This window comes from Felis catus, chromosome A1 (assembly GCF_018350175.1).
Source record: "Felis catus isolate Fca126 chromosome A1, F.catus_Fca126_mat1.0, whole genome shotgun sequence".
NCBI classification, from domain to species: Eukaryota; Metazoa; Chordata; class Mammalia; order Carnivora; family Felidae; genus Felis; species Felis catus.
In genome coordinates, this window is record NC_058368.1 from 94,898,168 (window position 1) to 94,915,765 (window position 17,598).

The window sequence follows — 17,598 nt, forward strand, 5'->3', positions numbered from 1 at the left end:
TCTTGGGTCAGTGTCCACAAGGCTCAAGGAACCAGGCAGAATAGGGCTTTGACCTCTTAGGCCACATGTGCTGGGGTGCCAGTGTTGCTGGTCTTTTCCAGAGGGGGGACATGAAAGCTGCCTGCCGTGACTTCAGTTTTTCACGTCTCCAAAGGGACAGCCCTCCTAGCAGGAGAGATCAGACTCCCCTCTCTCTCCCTCTGAGGCAGTCAGGTTACTCAATAATCTGTATAAATTACAGATTATAATATACAATATAATATACAATAATCTGTATAAATTACAGCCAATGCCTTTGGCTGCCTGATCACCTTCCCTGGATCTGGTGATCGCCTTGTAGATCAGAATTCTTTTTCCTCCTTCCTTTAATCAGATAGAACAGCAACAATTAAATGTGTTCTTTTTTAGATTTTTTTTTTGATAGACGAGAGAGTGAGAGCAGGGGAGGGGGAGACAGAGGGGGAGACAGAGAATCCCAAGTTGGCCCTGTGTAGTCAGCACACAGAGCCCGACGCGGGGCTCGAACTCACAAAACTGTGAGATTATGATGTGAGCCAAAATTAAGAATCGGATGCTTAACCAACTGAGCCCCCAGGCACCCCTTAAATGTGTACTTAATATAATCACCCTTTCTTTTTTGGGCCCTGGGAAAGCTAGTCTCCCTAGGGTGTCTGTTGTCCTGTTTTCCAGGTTTATCTTCAGGGAAGGGATAGAGACTTCTTGAAGCTAGCCAAAGTGAAGGGGAATTAATGTTAAGGTATATGTGCAACAATGAGGAAGTCCGAAACCTAGGACAGAAAACAGAGGTACAGAACGGTCATCTGGAAATGGAACAGAAGGATTCAAGGGGGCTTCTGTGGGGTCCTCCTCAAATACTGCACCATCAGGACAAAATACCTACCTGCTGTGTCTCTTTCTTGCTCACTCACAACCATCAGTGGCTCCTTGTGTTTGCCCACTGCCCCAACTCACCCTTACCTTTGGCTTCTTTCGTTCTAAATTTACTTCATGACTCTTCAGAAACAATTTCTCCTCCCAATGGGAAATTCTCTTATTCATGGCTCAGCTTCAAGGGAGAAAGAGAGAGAGAGAGAGAGAGAGAGAGAGAGAGAGAGAGAGAGAGAGAGAATGTAATAGGTTCAATGTTTTCTCCTCCACTTACGTATTTTCTTAGAAACCATATGGCTCCTAAGTCATTGGAAAGGTGTCCATTGGTTCTTTTTATGGGTTAGGCCCCCAGCCCTTGACCCGATGAGCTGCATGGGAGGGATCTAGATGGAGAAGCAGCAAGGGCTTTACATGGGTCAGTTTCCCTCTGAACAGAGTATCCACCAGGATGACCAGCATTTGAGAGTCTTTTTAGAGGAACCATAATCTATCCATAAATGGTCGCTTCCATGGAAGACTTGGTTCCACTGGAGACTGGAAAAAAAATGGGAGAAAGTGAGATGTGTATCTGTGGCTCACAGTCCAACGCACATTTTTCAATTGGAGGACAGAGCTGTGGGCGACCTGGCTATTTCCGAGTGGAATGGCAGAGACACACCCACAGCCACCGTGCCTACCCTGTGCCCAAAGCTTCACCTCCCGCTCCGGAATCAAGACCCTGCCTTTGTCACCGGTATGCACATGCGCACACCGTCACGAGGGGGCAAGACAATATGGGGGCTTTGGGAAGGTGTGAGGATGCCCTACAGTCACGATGGGTGTTCTCCTGTTGCCCCTCTCTTGTTGGCCCGAGCCGAGCAGCTGGCAACAGCTCTTGCCCTTTCAGACAGAAATGCCTACAGAGATGCTATTGTTTCCCTTAGGTGACAAATGCCACAGGCCTGCGCCGGCCAAGCCATCCTGGAGCCCAGCTGCTTCCGCACTGCCACCACATGAGAAGGGTGCTTTGTTTTAATTGTCACATTTGTTGTTTGAAAGGATGCTCTTCAACCACGGAATTCTCGGGTGACCTTTCCGTAGGAATCACATGCAAATGTCCCAGTGGAAGGTCGTGATTGGTCTTCAAAGGTCATCTCCATTCGTCTAGACGGTTGTCTTCACAAAAGAAGGAAGTTCAGGTAAGGAGCCCAGAACCAGAGAGCACCAGAGGAGAAAGGTCATCTGGTCTACCCTGTTCTGTCGGCTGGGCCCCACCTGCAGGTGGCACATCCGTTTGCTTTTGGCCTCCCACGGTTCACCGTAGCCTAGAATAGCCCTGCTGGCTTAGACGCCATCCCAAAGCTTCCCCAAACAGGTGCTCTTTGAACAGACGTTATGCATCCTCCAGTTGCCCGGAGATAAGCCGTGTGCGGGAGGAATCTCTCTTCTGAGCAACTGAGGTTGTGTTGATAGGTTCTTTTCTTTTTCTTAATGTTTATTTTTGAGAGAGAGAGCCAGAGCGTGAGCGGGGGAGGGGCAGAGAGAGAGGGAGACACAGAATCCGAGGCAGGCTCCAGGCTCCGAGCTGTCAGCACAGAGCCCAACACGGGGCTCGAACCCACAAGCTGCAAGAACATGACCTGAGCCAAAGTCAGACACTGACTGAGCCACCCAGGTTGATAGGTTCTTGAAGGGTTTGTTGCGGGGACAACTTATTAATGATTCACTCTCCAAACAACACTATTTGAGTAACTGCCCTTTCTGAACCAAACAAAACAAAACACCCAGCATCTCTCTGGAAGTTCAGCTGAGATGAATTTGTCCCTATTACCACAGAGCAATCTCCTAACCCCTCATCCCCCATGTCAGGCTGGCAACCGGAGAGGAATGGATTTTAAGTGAGACACACTCAGATGGAAGTTGCCGGAGAGAAAGGCCTGTGCGTGGATTTCTGCGTGTGGGGAAAGGATTTTTTGCCCCTCTGCCCTGTCACCCTCACTGAAGTCAGACTGTTTCTTTTCCTTCTGGGTGGAGGCCCTGGAGAAAACATGATTAACCCTGGGCGGGGAGTCACCCAGGGCAGGGGTGGGAGACAGAGAGGACAGGGAGGGCAGGGAGCACGCAGCCACAGACTGTGAGCTGGGCATGAAGGCTAGCAGAGAAGGTTCGAGAGGCGTGAGGGGATTGCCGGGCAGGAGTGTGAGGTTCTAATGAGTCATGTCAGCTGTTGACTGGGGATTCACAACAGCTGCGTGTGCGAGCCGAGGCACAGTCCTTGGGGAAGCAGGTGGCGGTGACGCGAGGGACGGCCTGCCCCGACCTGCCTCCATTAGCTGTAATTATTCTTGTGACTTCTGCTGGGGGAGGCTGGGAGCCAGCGGGGCCTGCGGAGACCACCAGAGACCCGCATTTTTAGCCCGTGGTCAGTCAGCTGTAAAACTGGGCCACATTTGGCAACAACAGAAGGAGCGTGAGGCCCGAAGCAATTTTTCTTTGAAATCAGCTTCTAAATTGCAGGGAGCCCAAGTAAATTGACACATTTACTAGCTTGAGCTCCTTCCCCGTTCCTGCTTCCTTGCCTCAGCCGGCCTCTGCTCACTGTAGCAGTTCTGGGCCTGGGGATGGGGGGGAGGGAGCGCTGCCCTGCCTGGGGGGCGGTGGTGATTTCTCTGTGCGCACATTTTCATTACTGACGCCAACGAGTGCTTTTCAACTCACAAACTGAAAATGCTCCCCCACCCCCACAAAAGAAACCTGGAATCTGCAGGAGGAACCCCCCCCCAATTAAATGAAAAGCAAAGATGGGGTGCCTGGGTGGTTCAGATGGTTAAGCGTCCGACTTCAGCTCAGGTCATGATCTCACAGTTTGCGGGTTTGAGCCCCATGTCAGGCTCTGTACTGACAGCTCAGAGCCTGGAGCCTGCTTCGGATTCTGTGTCTTCCTCTCTCTTTGTCCCTTCCCTGCTCGTGTCCTGTCTCTTTCTCAAAAATGAATAAACTTTAAAAAAAAAAATGAAAAGGAAACAACTACCCAGTGCACATTGCACAGCAAATGCGAGTTGCACCGCGATGGAGGCCCTCTAGCCCATCCAGACTCCTGGGTAGAGAAAGCCACTTTCTTAGCCGACGTCTCTTATAATGTAGCCAGCTCGAATCCTGGGGGGTTTGCTTCCCTAATCAGAACTGAAATTACATGACAGAAGAAGGGCCTCATGAGTGTAACACTGGGTAGGTTGCCGGCATCTACTGCAACATCTGTGTCACTGAGCCTGGAACTGCAGGGCCAGGTGGGCAGCCTTGAAGCGGTGAGTGAGGAATGTGGGATTGAGAGACCTCATGTTCTAAGACTCAGGTTCCTCATTCTTCAGTGGGAATAAGAGTAACTACGTGAGGGCGCCTGGGTGGCTCAGTCGGTTCAGCGTCCGACTCTTGATCTCGGCTCAGGTCATGACCTCACGGTTTGTGCATTTGAGCCCCGCGTCGGGTGGGCCCGAGCCCGTCTTTGGGCTCCTCGTTCTCTCTCCCTTTCTCTCTCCCTCCGTCTGCCCCTCGCTCACTTGCACGCTCTCTCAGAAGTATAAAATAAATACAGTAAATACCATACGATAATAACAACTACCTGCAGGTTAGTTTGGGATTATGTGGTCACGCACCAGCCCCAGCACACTGTAAGTGCCCCGAGCATCAGCTATTCTTTGTCATCACTGAAGATCATCAGGCTCACCTTTTGCATTCGCGGCGATGGGGGAGCTTAGGCAGTGGGGGGATCACATCCTAGCATCTTCCTTGACGTGAGCCTTGACTTTCTGCCTCCCGTTCTCTGCACAGTCAGATAGCTCGCTGGGGCGGGGGTCGGGGGGACCTTCCCTGCCCCCAGTGAGCCTTTTGAACTCTGGCTTGTGCTCCTCTGCTGTTGTCCTCCTCCTCCTCCTCCTCCTCTCCATCTGTCTTCACGCACTGGTGGAAGTCCTCCAACTCTGGGAAACCTCCCTGAAGTCCCCGTAGGGATTCCTCCTCGCCTCTTACCAGTGTGACACTGTGAAGTCAGTCAGCTTCAGATGAACGTATGTCACCTCTTAAGCCAGCGGGCACGAGTGGCCTTCTCTGCTTTTCTTTGCATTTTCTTCAGGACCCAGCCCAAGATCTGGTTCAACGCAAGTTCTCCGCAGATGCCCGCTTAATTTCTGGACTGCAGTAGAAGTACAGAGTGGGTTGAAAACTTGCAGAAGGATCAGAGTTTGTGGGGATGGTCTCTGGACTTGACCAAGCACCTTCTAGTGGCAGTGAACGATGGGGTTCTTGGGCAAACGGCTAAGAAAGAATTCTTGAGATGTCTTTGGTGCAAAAAGGTGATTTTATTAAAGCACGGGGACAGGACCTGTGGGCAGAGAGAGCTGCACCAGGTTGTGAGGAGTGACTGACTATGTACCTTTAAGTTTCTGGGGGTGAGGGAGAGCATTAAGTCTCTACGGAGTTTGAAAGCAAGGCTTTCAGGACCTTGAGGGGCTAGCTGCTGTTAAGATAAGGTTGCTTTTAGTCTTTAATGAAACAGAAACATGAAGGAAGTAAGACGGCCATGAATTGCTTGAGCAAGGTCACTCTCTGCATGTTTCAGGTGTCTATCAGTGGGCTGCAAGCTGTAGGGAGATTTAATTTCAGCTACATTTCTCTTGCCTGTGTTTCCCTCATCAGCGAACACAACACACAAGGATGAGAATGGATGTACTGCGCTGGGATTGCTGTTTCTTCCACAGGTGGGGGTGAGGAACACGGAAGTTCACCCCTCTCTTGCGTTGGCAAGCTCTGAACATGACCCAGGGCGGCAGGTTCTGCCAAGTCCTGGCCCCAGTGTGCACACAGCTCTCGGCACAGGGAACCCACTTCTCCCGCGGGTCACCCGTGGGGTCAAGGTAATGAGAGACGGAAGCAGGTTCCATTTCCCCTCCTGGTTCCAGATGTCATGTGACCCTCCCCTCACCCCTGCAGGGTCTAGTTCATTCTTGCTGTCACCTGCATCCGGCTTTCTTCTCCACGATGGCTGACCTATAGTAACTGCACCTGGAGGTGAGACACAGAAGCAGCAGCCTGCAGGGACTGCATGGCCAGCATAGCCTGCGGTCTCCATTGCAGAAGGTCTAGCCCCCGTAAACGCTACAAATCCTCCCTTGGTAAATTACCCCCAGAGGTTCTCCTTCTCTGATCAGACCCCACCTGATCCAGTGGGTACAGCTGATCACACATGCAGACCCTCACAATTGCAGGTACAGTGGTAGCCACACCTCGCGTCTAAGAGTTCACGTGCAACGAGGCAGCATGGACCCTGCCAATCCCCATCTCAGAGGCTGTGGCGCCCACCACGCCTTTTCTCTCCTGGGCTGTTGAGGTTGGGACTGGGGTTAACGCAGAGGTGGTGGGACTTGTGCACGTGACCACAACTGGAGGAAGAGCGTGCTCAAAGGGAAGTGGACAGGATGAAGGTTGCCATGCAAAACCTTGCTGTGACTGGCGGCGAGAGGGGCAGTGCTTTCGTTTTGGGGCAGCAGGTTGTTGCCTGGTGTCTGTGAACTGGTAGTGGGGAGGGATCCCAGGGAATCCCATGCTGCAGATTCTGAGGGATGCATTTGCCTTCAAAGCAGCAACAGCAGCTGTACCCGGTCCTTGAATGGTGCTGCGCAGGGGCCAGCTGGGGCCGCAAGCGTTTACATAGGAGTGGCCCCTTGGGAGGCAGCACTGGAGAGTGGGGCCGATCACAGCCCTCCGGAGCAGCTAGGCTGCATGGATCCGAGGCAGGCTGAGAAAAGGAAAAACATCCAAAATGGAAGTAAAATATGCAACCATGTATATGTTCACAGGAGGAAAACATAGGGATGGGGAGAAAGGAGAGAAGTGGAAACAGTGAACCTCCCAAGACGCCCTGTTACGGAGAGATAAAATGAAACCTCCTGTCTGTCACCAGAATGCCATAATTTTATCATTCTTCCCACGCAATGCTGTGCTATTTTGGGTTCTGGGGTTCCCCCCCACCTCTGTGTGCCCAAGATGTCTGAGAAACAAACGTGTAAGAAAATGTTTTATTCTCCCCAGCAAGGGATGGAGAATTCATTACAGGAAGCGCATCTCCGAGCTGCCTCCTCCGTGTCATCATGCTCTGCCCTGCAGAAGATTTCGTCTGCGAGCAGAAGCCTAATGAATTTGCCCACTGTGGTCCTGTGCCCAGAAACTGAAATCCTGTTGCGCTTCACTGGTGGGATCCTTTTCCTCAGCCACGGAGCCAAGCAGAACGGAAAAGATGGCCAGCCTCCCTTTTGCAAAGACAATGCGTCTCCCCTCCCCCTTACACACCATGCCAGTGATTTCTACATTCTGCTGGGTCTAATTTCCTTTGTAAAAGGAAAAAGGAAAAAAAAAACCCACAACAAGACAAAACAAAACAAAAGAAAGAAACTTGGAACTCTTTTGAGGACAAGGAAGGAGAAGCTGGAGGAAGGGGAAGCATTTGATGTCACCTGATTACCATCTGTTCACCAAGTTAGATATTACATCAAAGGAACAATCGAGAGCCTGTATAAACCAGGACGCTGATGGTCGTCCTTGTACGTGTTGTGCCTCCCTTCTTGGCCTTTCCAGCCAGGCTTCCTCTGTCTCAGGACGGCTACGGCCTTCATCACCTGTGCACCTCTTCCCACTCTGGATGAGGTCAGAGCTGCAGGCTGGGCCCCAGGAAGGTCCTGGGTGGGGTCCCCTCCATACCTCCGTGGTCGGGGCAAGCTTTCCTTGGTGGAGGTCACTCTGCCCAGAGCCCGGAGGCTGGGACAGCCCTGTACAGAGCCCACCGGAGGCTGTGTTGTTTCCAGAATGGTATTTTCAGCAGCAGAGCAAGCCAGGAAACTTAAGGAAAGAAGCTGCCATTCATCTCCAGGAGGACACAGGACAGGGCAGTAGACTGGTCACCAGCCAGCCCGAACAGCCATCTGCTAAGATCAAGTCATTTCTCCTTGGAACACGATGACACTTCAGCCTAAGAAGGGAACTGAGCCAGTTTGAGACCTCGGCTTGGGCCCGTTCCAGCTCTGATAATAAAAAGTTATGTTTTCCTCAGAGGGGTCCGTAGTGACAGGGAGAGGACTACTGCCAGGTGCCCTCAGACCTCCCCATTTCTCCTTGCACCCCCAGACAGATGCTCTTATATCCTGCCATTTATATGCTATTCTGTGAAAGAGTCAGACCAAAGTGAGCCCTACAGTGCTTGGAAGATTTATTTTGCAATATAAAATGCACCTCCTCTCTGTAAACCACACGACTCTCCTTTAACTCTTTACCTGGATGTTTTGCCATTTCTGTGCAAGCTGGGTGTTTCTCTGTCGCTTCTAAGACCGCATCATGTCTACCCAGAGATCTCTGATCGGTCCACTTTTTCCAAGTTCATCCATTCTTAAAGTTGAGCACAAATGCTATCTCCTCTATGAGGCCTTGGCTGAGATCCCAGAGTTCCTGCTTCCCACCCAAGGTGATCTTCTTTCTAGATTCCCATAGAATTCCCCTATTTATGGCAGACTAAATTTTAAGGATCCCATTCATTTCTGCATCACTTAATGGTTGTCTAAGTACATAGTACAGTGGTTAAGTATGTGGATTCTGGAGGCAGATTTTCTGGGTGCACAGCTGGGCTTACGTATTCACTGTGTGACCTGGGGCAAATCATTTAACCTGTCTGTGTACCAGTTTGTAAGATGAGGATAATAACTAACTATCACGTATGACTGTTGTACAAATTAAATGAGCAAATCTCTGCTGAGTGTGTAGAACTGGGACTAGCAAGGCCCAGCAAAGTTGGTTGTGTTTATTAATATGATTTATTATTATTATTTTTCCTTTAAGTTTCCTGATGGCAGGGGTCCATCTTGTCTAACTTTCTACTCTACCACAGTGTTTTGCATATTGATACATGTTTATTTACTTTGCGTATCGATGCACATTTATTTATAAATAAATAGATGTCCAATGAATAAATAAGACTTGCGTTCCTTACAAGCTGGTCTCATTTTCCTCCATTAGTTGAGTTACAGGAGACTTGATAAAACTGATATAGACTTTAAATGATATTATTAACACACCTGTTAAATATAATACATCAGATGATCATTCTTTCTATCTAAGCTTGCCATCTCATCACTGCCCAGAGGCAGTATAGAAACCCTCTTGGTGGCATTGTGTGGAGGTGGCATAAAGCCAGTCCTGACCCTCTGTGAGTCCATAGTTCAAGTCAAGCCTTCTAGCAATAAATAAATAATAAATCACTGCTGGCCTAGGTCTCTCTCTCATAGTGCCTGGCATCTGGCAATACTGTTTGACCCGCCATGTAGAGACGGGCCCACTGAGGCCAGATGTGGGTCCTAGAAGTAGAAGTTAGCGAATCATACACCCCCCCAGGTCTGGGAAGGGCTTTGGAGAAGCCATGGAATTTTTGTCATAGACCTGGTATGACCCCTCAAATTTTGGGAGTTGTCTCCTCACAAGTATTGCTGTCCATAGTTCTGAAGATCATTTGTAAAAGGACCTGATTGTTTCTGCTAAGCCTGGGTTCTGCTTGTTCCTGTTCTAGCTCTCTTTGGAATTCTAGAGCAGGTGAGAGAAAATATGGGGATGGGAAACAGAGGGGAGAGAGAGAGAGAGAGAGAGAGAGAGAGAGAGAGAGAGAGAGAATATGAATTAATTACCAAGGAGAAAAAGGAGAGATTTCAATTTCAACACCTTTTCCCACTGTTGTTAACCATGAATGAGACAACCGTGGATCCCATCCAAAATATCCGTCACCCGAGGGAGGGCGAGGAACATGTGCACCCAGGGAAGACAAGGTATGTAAGTGTTGGCCCTGGGGAAGGCCAGTCTTCTGGGAGAGAGAAGGTGCACCAGCGAGGTGGGTGTGGATGATGAGAGTATCATGGCAGCCAAGTGATAGGAAGCATTCACAGCTCTTCTTTTCTTTCTTAATGAAAAACTCACAATTTTTACATTGTGGCAGAGCAAATGGAACTGTGACTTACGATTCACGATTGATATTGTTTAACACTTTTCTCATGTCCCTTCTGGCTCGGAGCTTTACTCAGCTTTACGGAGAGAAGACGCAGAGGCATGGGGAACCACAGTGCCCACTCTGTCCTTGAAATCGTGTTTACAGCAGATGTTTCTTTCTTTATTTAAATTCATCCCCTGGACCTAAAAGCCTTCTCTGAGCAGAGTGGGAGTCCCCAGTTGCTTGCAGAACTAAGCGGGAAAGACCAGGTAGGCTCAGAGATCTGACTGGTCCAGGAAGGAGAGGGTGTCTTGACTAAATGACGGCGTCAAAATCCTTCCCAGTGATAGCTTAGACATGATTGTAAGGCAGTGTAAATTTCTGTATTTTGTGATGTAGTTGACCTCGGTTTATAAGCACGAGAAAACCCAGTGTGAACCCTGCCCCCAGCCCCGCAGGGATGTCTGTCTGGGGAGGGGCGGATCCAAGTAGACCCCAAAGCAGTGGTGAGCCACCCCAGGGGCTTCACTGAGTCCCTTTCAAGCCAGTAAATACGGCAGTTTTCTGTTGAAAGCAAGTATGATTACAGTGGTTTAAATCATTTAAGGCCAAATAAAATCTTTGCGGAGTCGGCTGAGGTGTTAAGCACGAATGTCTTGTGAGCAATTAAAATTTCAGTCCAGATCACAGCAGGAGCAGAGCTGCAGGGAAGGCAATGCACCTGCCTTGCGCATGCGCAGTGGGGGAGGCTCCTTCCCGAGATTTCCGGGAAAGAGGAGGCCGCTACCCCTTGATTTCCCTCCCTGCGCGGGACAGTGGGAAGGAAATTGTGTCAGGAACTGAGCTGCGTGGCACCCTGAATGTTCCATGCAGAGCGAACCGCCCTTGGCCAGGCCTTGGCTCCCAGGCTGGAAAATCATGGTTGAGGTGTGCACAGTTTGTACCGGGAGCTGCCCTCCCACAAACTGGAGGCTGTAGATTATGAGGCAGGGCTGCCAAATCCCACGCCACGGCCTGAGGTCATCCCATGCAATATTCCCTCTGAAGACCCCAAAGCTCTTCATCCAACTAGGGGGGAGGGTAGGAGGCCCCTTCCTTGCCTGAGTACCCTGAGTACTATCACAGAGGACCCACTTTCTGCTTAGCTGAGGCACACCACACAGCCTAGAGGAGCCCCCAGAGCCCCTAGGACCACCTTGCCCCTAGCCCCTAACATAATCCTCAGGGGGCATCAGACAGCCATTTAAAGAGCAACCAACCTGTTTCTTATTGGATGACAGACTCAGTGCAAAATGTGGGGGGGGGGGGGGGGGGGGAGGGCATCTGGCATATCAGCCTACATTTTAAAGGACTCGAGCCTTAGACCTAGCAAACCCACTTTCCAGGCATCTATGATATACAGATAGACCTGTGTATATGTTCCATGTGTGCAGAAGGCTGTTCACTATGGCATTACAGTAGCCAAAGAGTAAAATCAAGTATTTATGAATAGGGAACAGGTAAGACACATAATGGTCCGCCACACAATGGAATACCATGCCACTATAAAAAAAAAATGGCAAATCTGCATGAACTGATACGGAAAGATCTCTAGGACATATTGCAAACGGAAAGAAGCAAGGTACAGAACAGTTTGTATCCTATACTGCTTTCTAGAACAGTGTTTCTTAAATTTTTCATCATCATCACCCCCCCCACCAAGAAACCTTTAAAGACATCCCTCCCCCGTGAAATGTTGATATCATGTATATCTGTCTATATGCGGCGTGTCTAATGTATATTTGTGATTTACACATAAAAAGGGGAAGAACTTTTCACTTCCCAAAATCAATTTTCACCCCCTTGGGGGTGGTATCACCCCAACTGAGGAAGCCTCTTCGATAAGAAAGTGAGAAAATATATTATGAAACAAATTGGAAGGCTACTTAAGAAACTGAGAAAACTAGTTGCCTCTAAGGAAGGGAGCCGATGGGGAGATGGGCACAAAGGTGTGATCAAGATTGCCCCACATAGGGGTGCCTGGCTGGTTCAGTGGGTAGAGTGTGGGGCTCTTGGTCTTGGGGGTAGTGAGTCTGAGCACCCCCCAGGGTTGAAAGATGGCTTACGACTTAAAAAAAAATAAATGTAAGTTAGAGGCGCCTGGGTGACTCAGTCAGTTAAGCATCTGACCCTTGGTTTAGGCTCAGGTCGTAAGTTGGAGCCTCACATGGGGCTCTGTGCTGACAGCACAGAGACTGCTTGGGATTCACCTTCTCTCCCTCTCTCTCTCTTTCCCTCTCCCCCTGCCACTCGCCCACTCGTGCTTTCTCTCTCTCAAGAAAAATAAACTTAAAAAAATAAATATAAGTTAAAAGGATTTCCCCTTGTAGTCTCTCTTCTATTATTCTTGTCTCTGAACTTTGCAAATATATTGCCTATTGGAAACCATTAAATTGAAAGGCTGTCTACACTGTTCCCTAAACCAAGGGGGTCCCTGCCCAGGCTGGAGGCACCACCCAGAGACCCCTGCTCCTCAAGAAGAGTCTTTTGTCCTCTCAGGTTTATTTTTCAGTGCAAAAAAGATTGCAGTTTCGAAGATTGCAGCTTCTACTTTAAAAGCAGCAGTCTAGGGGTGCCTGGGTGGCTCAGTCGAATAAGCGTCCAACGTCCACTCGGGTCATGATCTCGTGGTCTGTGGATTTGAATCCCGCATTAGCTTCTGTGCTGACAGCTCAGAGCCTGGAGCCTGCTTCGGATTCTGTGTCTCCCTCTCTCTTGCTACTCCCAGGTCGTGCTCTGTCTCTCTCAAAAATAAATAAAAATGAGCACTAAAAAACAAAAAAATTTTTTTAAAGTAGCAGTCTGTTTCAAATCCCAGGGAAGAGGTTTCCAGAGAGAGAGAGAGAGAGACAGAGCAAGCAAAATGAAGGAGGAAATCACCCGTGCCCTCTCTTCCTCCCTTGGCGAACACAGTCTGTCTCAGGGCCCTGCTGGGGAGAGGTGACAGAGCAGAGATCCATGGCCCAGGAGTTCAACCAGAGCCGGGCTGGGTCAGCTTCCTCCAAAGGAGTGTGTTTCCTCCTTCCATGGGGGGGAGGGCCCTCCCAAGGAGGAAAGGCCATGCTGAAGGTTGATTAGTGGATCAGCAATTCCATTGTGGGATTAACAGAACAAAACAAAAACAAAACACAACGTTGGACTTGCAGTTCAGTGTGTCAGCAACTTTAATTTGATTGTGTAATGAGGCACGATGGTAAACAACATCTGCATGATCGCGCCCTAACCTTCGCTTAAATATCAAACACTGTGGTGTCTCATTTGGTACAAACGCCTGCCTTTGAATGAGTTCTGTTTGGTAAATGCCCCAAAAAGTCACCTAGGGAGGAGGCAGTTAGTACATTGGGGTCAAGTCCTGGCTGTGCCCCAAAGTCTGTAGAATGGGTATAATAATACTCAGTTTCCCCATCTGTAGAATGGGTATAATAATACCCATCTACATGATGATGCTGTTGTGAAGAGTGAGTGATTTGACAGAAGAAATGCTTCATAAGAGGATGATATCTTCGTTGTGGGCCTTGTTACTTCTAGGAGAGGGAGGAAAGGAGGGAAGGAGTCTTGCTTTTCAGAGTAGAGGCACTCGAGTAGAGGGCACTCGGCAGCTTGCTGGGCTGAATTGAAATGCCTCTGCCTTATTTGAGGGTGATTCTTGGAACAGACATCTCCCTTCTGGAATGTGGATTCATGCCTCAATGTTTTCAGAATGTGGAAGCCACTTGTGAGCGTATGATTTGGCTCTCCAGGGCACTATGTGCAAAACGGCAGCCTCCAAGGCTGGGTTTTCTGCCCTGTTGCCACTATTTCCCTTTTGGGCCTCCGGGCTGTCACTGAAGTTTCGTGTCCTCTCCTCTTGCCACCTCTGATTGTTGCTCTTTGAAATACACGCTGGGAAGTACAACTGCGGGAAGGCAAGCAACATTTCCCTCTGCTAAGCCACACGGATGCTGGGCTCTGGGCTATAAACCTTAGGAAGCTTCTTTCAGAATTGCCTGGTTCCTCAGGACATTCTCTACCATAATAAATTACCACTGCACCATCCATCCTACTAACTGGGGCTCTAACAGAAGAATCTGACCTTTACAGTTTTAAAGTTATTTATTTAAAAAAATTTTTTTAATGTTTATTTATTTTTGAGAGAGAGAGAGAGAGAGAGAGAGCACAAGTGGGGAAGGGTCAGAGACAGAGGGAGACACAGAATCTGAAGCAGGCTCCATGTTCTTAGCTGTATGCACAGAGCCCAACACAGGGCTCAAACCCACGAACCATGAGATTATGACCTGAGCTGAAGTCAGACACTTAACCAACTGAGCTACCCAGGTGCCCCTGAAGTTATTTATTTATTATTTAAGGTCTTTATTGAGGCACCTGGGTGGCTCAGTAGGTTGATCATCAGGCTCTTGATTTTGGCTTAGGTCATGACCTCATGGTTCGAGGCTTCAAGGTACCTCTTGGGCTCTGTGCTGGCAGCATGGAGCCTACCTGGGATTCTCTCTCTCTCTCTCTCTCTCTCTCTCTCTCTCTGCCCTTCCCTGACTCTCTCTCTCTCTCTCAAAATAAATAAATAAACTTAGAAAACAAAGAAGTTGTACCTTTAAGATCTTTATTAACAAGTGTTTGCTGTTTGTTGATCTTTTTGAAAAAGCAAGTCGGAAACTATTATTATAGATTAAAAGTGAGGTTCCTAGAAATTTCAATTTGACCACGTAGGAAAAAAACCTCTAAAGGTGTGTTGAGAAAAACCAGGTTTTAAAATACACACACACACACACACACACACACACACACACACACACACACACACATTTGTCATGACCAAAAAGAGATTAGGTAAAAATAATAGAAACCCCATCCTGCATAGCTAATGCAGATAGTTTGGGTATCTGATCAATGGGCAAAAAGCAAGTACTTAAGGCCCTCAGCTCCAATCTTTTGTTCATTTCTTATTGCTGGAATTTCATATTCATTCTTGTTGGATGCCTCAACCAGCCGGTGGTAGAGACGGTCAGTGAGCATTTACTCAGCCCTGCACTGCTCATGCTGGAGCAAAAGTCTCAGCCGGTGGGTCCGCTGCTTTGGTCTCTGTGCTATCCAGCAGTTTCCAGTTTTCTGAGCCCCTGTGTGGGAAATTGAAGTTTTGTGGGTACTAACCTTGAGGGACCTGCTGACCTTGGGTCCCATCTCCTTGATTCCCCTTACCTTCTTCATCGCCATCCTCTCTAGGCCATCTTTGATAAGGAGGGACCCCTGGGAAGTCATGGTCTATAACCCCGATACACATTCTGTCTTTATGGCCTACCTTGTTCTCCTGCACCCCGCTTGTCAGCCCCCTCCACCTTTTCTCCCCCAACAGAAGGGCTGGGATCCTGGGGTCCACACCCACAGTCTGTGCTCAGCAGGAAGCTGGGAGCCTACGCGCAGTATGGGAGTGCCGGGACTGTTGGCCCCGAACTTGGGGAGCCCTCCAAGAGCCATCCCCTCTCTTTTCACCCTACTCTCATCGCTTTGGTAGCTCCGCTGGTGAGTGTGTGGAGGACCCGGCCGATCTTGGATAGTCTGTAATGCCTCTGGTGAGCTGTGTCACCGCCTTGCACTGGAACCCCACCAGGGCGCGTGACCTTTGCTGCCCCTGTACCCTTTTCTCCTGCAACAAGATCGAATTCCAGTCTCTCCACCAACTACACCGAGAAAGTTCTTCCTGGGGCTTTTCTTCTTTATGGCAGACTTGGTGTACAAAATACGTCTTCCTCAGTGTCCTTTTTGTCTATTGAAACCATATTCGTTTCTTACAAGGAACCATTTTATTGTTCCCCAAAGCTTCATTGCAATGACCCTGACCCAGCAGGCAGAGGTCGTGGATGTGAGTCCTCTGCCCCTGCTCCCTGTGCTTGGCATTGACCTTGCGGACGAGGGCGAGGCAGGGACTGCTGGGCACGATGGCAATTAGGTTGGTGCCGTGCTGGAGCTGCACAGGGCTCCCTGAGCTTCCTTCTTTTTAAATTAAAGGAAAAAAAGATGCTTGTTGTGGAAAACAGTTATAAAACAAACATAAAGCATATGCAGAAGAAGGCAATAGACGTTACATATAATCCTACTACTTAGAAATAAGGAGTATTAATATCTAGGCATAAAGACATCTATGTATATATGCATATGTGTGTGCAGGTATCCCTATATATACATATAGATGGAAAGAAAAACAAATACGGATGAATATCTATGCATGTGTGTGTATATTTGTGTGTGTGTGTGTGTGTGTGTGTGTGCATATTTAGGTTGGATAGTTTTGTTTGTTTTTACTTTTATGCACAAATGGCATACACACCACACAGGGTCGCGTCATCTGCTTGATGCCTTCTAGAAAATTTGCTAATATATCGCAACAAACCCTCAAAATCAATAAACACATTTCTTATACATTGTCCCTGACTCTCCCACTTAAGAAGTTATTTTAGTTCTTGACCACGATCAGCTCGAGGTACTGAAAATCCTTGCACAGGATTTTGTTCAAATTCTGAATTCTTTCTTGAGGCTACGTGTTAAAAGGCAGACTTCCTTGCTGAATTGAAGGTTTGCACGTCGTGCCAAATATAAGCAGCTGTTCTTACCAGCTGTGTGTGTCCTTCTTTTGCATCATGCTTAATATTGTCCTTTGCCCACTTTTTCAAAAAAGATATTGGTTATTTTCCTATCGATTGATAAGATTCCTTTCTTCTTAATAGACATTAGTTGCCCACCCTAGTGCTTAGCATTGGCTACCCTGTCTTTTTTTGTTGTTACTGTTAATTTTTTAAGTTTATTTATTTTGAGAGAGAGAGAGAGTGTAAGCGAGGGAGGGGCAGAGAGAGAGAATCACAAGCAGGCTCCAACCTATCAGCGCAGAGCCTGACACGGGGCTCCATCTCACAAACAGGGGGATCATGACCTGAGCCAAAATCAAGAGTTGGACGCTCAACTGCTCAACCAACTAAGTCAGGCGCCCCGGCATTGGCTGCCCTTTCTGACACCTGTGTATCCTGCTAAGTACCACTAACAAATCGATTTTGTTCAACTCCATTCAAACACACGCTGAACTAAAAAGCCAGATATTTCCCCATCACGTTATCCAAAGTGTTATCCGTGTTGTTTACTGGGTTCTGCTGCACCACTGCCACCCAATCAGAATTTCATTTCTTCCATCAACTAAAGCAAGGTCATTCCTGCCCCTAAAACTCCAGGGAAATTGTTCCTGTTTCTCAAGTTGTAGCTCAGACATCACCAACTCCAGGAAGCTTCCCTGATTTCTCTTTCATTGTAATCCCTTGACCCTTTCTTTGAACTCTTGAAGAACTTGCTGTCTCTACACATTTAGCAGTTTAACTTGATATTCTTTTGTATTATTAGTATATATGTGTGTATAGATACATGTATGCCTATACATATTCCATTGATCAATGAAAGACCCAGGATTTCTAATTCTCCTTCTAAATATTCTTTAAAGACTGGGGCAGAGATGACGAGTTGTTAATGATTGGCTGATTGATTAAGAAAGAAAGACGATGAGCAATATTTCTGTGCTTAAAAGCAACACTAGAATGCATAAAAATATTGAAGGTCACCAGTAATGATGGACTTTCCCCTCTGTGTAAGTGGGGATACGTGGTACCCTGGTAAACCAGAGAGTGATACATTCATAGAGGAGGTTG

General features: G+C 48.2%; 1 protein-coding gene across 3 annotated transcripts in view; it reads left to right on the forward strand.

Moving 5' to 3' along the window:
- LOC123385454 overlaps positions 1 to 8,873 on the forward strand; it is a 66,958-nt gene extending 58,085 nt beyond the window's left edge. For 2 of the 3 annotated variants that reach the window (XR_006597986.1, XR_006597987.1), the window contains 3 exons: positions 1,927 to 2,066; positions 4,997 to 5,216; positions 5,560 to 8,873. Coding sequence is in view for 1 of the 3 variants with exons in the window: in XM_045057813.1 (XP_044913748.1) it covers positions 5,198 to 5,216; positions 5,560 to 5,777; positions 6,952 to 7,377 (663 nt within the window). In the remaining 2 variants the exon portion in view is untranslated. Of the gene's footprint in view, positions 1 to 499; positions 2,067 to 4,996; positions 5,217 to 5,559 lie in introns of those variants that run through there. The other variant, XM_045057813.1, reaches the window with a different exon arrangement.
- The last annotated feature ends 8,725 nt before the right edge of the window (positions 8,874 to 17,598 follow it).